Genomic DNA, 1,481 nt, shown 5'->3' on the forward strand with positions numbered 1-1,481 from the left:
ATCAAAGTCGAGCAGTGATACTAAAAAGGGATCGAATCTATCCACGCCATGACTTCCAGTGTTGTCTAGCAGTGGGAGTCAAAATGTTTCTAGCGCTGTTATTAATTGTGATCGTTGCAATCTTCGACATCGACTGGGTCCGTGTTTAAAGATGACCGATTCCTGTTTCAATTGTCGAGAGCAAGGTCACATGGCAAAAGATTGTCCTAAAACTCGGATCCAAACTGACAAAGAGAAAGGAAAACAACCAAGTACTAGTGGACGAGTCTTTGCATTACTGGCAGCAAATCTCAARCGGGTATGATTTCGGGTCATGTTAAATTAATTGATTTATCTGTTTGTGTTTTGTTTGATACTGGTGCGACACACTCAATTGTTTCTGAACAATTAGAATCCCGATTAAAACCGTATGAGCAAACCACCGAATTTCCATTGGTAATATCTACTCCAATGGGTGGTTCAATTTGTCTATTAACTCGTTTTTCTAATTGTTCGTTGCTTATTGGGGACTGCATGCGAGAGGTCACTCTACTTGCAATGCATATGTCCTACATCGAATTAATATTGGGTATGGACTGGTTGTCACGCCACCGGGAAACAACAGACTGTAATGCCAAACAAATTCTGTTTGGGGATATAGATAACCCGGAGGCAATCTTCCAAGGAGGTACTCCAAAAGAAGATGTTAGTGCAGTAGTCTCTATTACTGTGAAACAATATACGTGGCAAAGCAATGAAAGTTTTCTTTCTGCTCTACAAGATCCCGAACAGGTATTCCCTACTTCTGCATCCATACATGTTGTTTCTGAATATCTTGATGTGTTCCCCGACGATTTACCGGGTATACCACTGGTACGGGAAGTCGAATTTACCATCGATCTAGTCCAGGAGCTTCTTCTATATCCAAGGCTCCCTACCGAATGGCTCCAACTGAAATGAAAGAGCTTAAAACTCAACTTAATGATCTACTGAAGAAAGGATTCATTCGGCCTAGTGTTTCACCCTRGGGAGCTCCAGTTCTTTTCGTTAAAAAGAAAGACGGTACGATGCGTCTTTGTGTCGATTATCGGAAACTTAACAAAGTAATGATCCGTAACAAGTATCCGTTGCCAAGAATCGATGATTTGTTCGCTCAATTACAAGGGGCACAGTACTTTTCCAAAATTTATCTCCGGTTCGGGTACCATCAAGTTCGTATCCGAGATAGTGATATTCTAAAATCCGCATTTAGAACTCGTTATGGGCACTACGAATTTTTAGTAATGCCTTTTGGGCTAATTAATGCTCCAGCGATCTTTATGGATCTTATGAATCGAGTTTTCAAGGATTATCTCGATGAATTTGTTATCGTGTTTATTGATGACATCCTGATCTACTCAAAATCAAGAAAGCATCATGATCAACATCTTCAAATTATTTTGGAGATTCTTCAAACAACAAAGTTATATGCAAAACTTTCTAAATGTGAATTCGGGCTCGAT

The 1,481-nt window shown here is 39.9% G+C and overlaps 1 protein-coding gene across 1 annotated transcript; it reads left to right on the forward strand.

Annotated features, from left to right (window-relative positions):
- Positions 1–300: 300 nt before the first annotated feature.
- LOC112505431 lies at positions 301–939 on the forward strand. Its single transcript, XM_025109341.1, has one exon. The coding sequence runs from the start codon at positions 301–303 to the stop codon at positions 937–939; it is 639 nt and encodes a 212-aa protein (XP_024965109.1).
- Positions 940–1,481: the final 542 nt, after the last annotated feature.

This window comes from Cynara cardunculus, unplaced genomic scaffold (genome assembly GCF_001531365.2).
Source record: "Cynara cardunculus var. scolymus isolate 2C unplaced genomic scaffold, CcrdV1 Un_Scaffold_10843, whole genome shotgun sequence".
Classification (NCBI taxonomy): Eukaryota; Viridiplantae; Streptophyta; class Magnoliopsida; order Asterales; family Asteraceae; genus Cynara; species Cynara cardunculus.

What these genes read in the sequence shown, in the direction of transcription:
- LOC112505431 (XM_025109341.1), top strand. Translation starts at nt 301, where the DNA reads ATGATTTCGGGTCATGTTAAATTAATTGATTTATCTGTTTGTGTTTTG.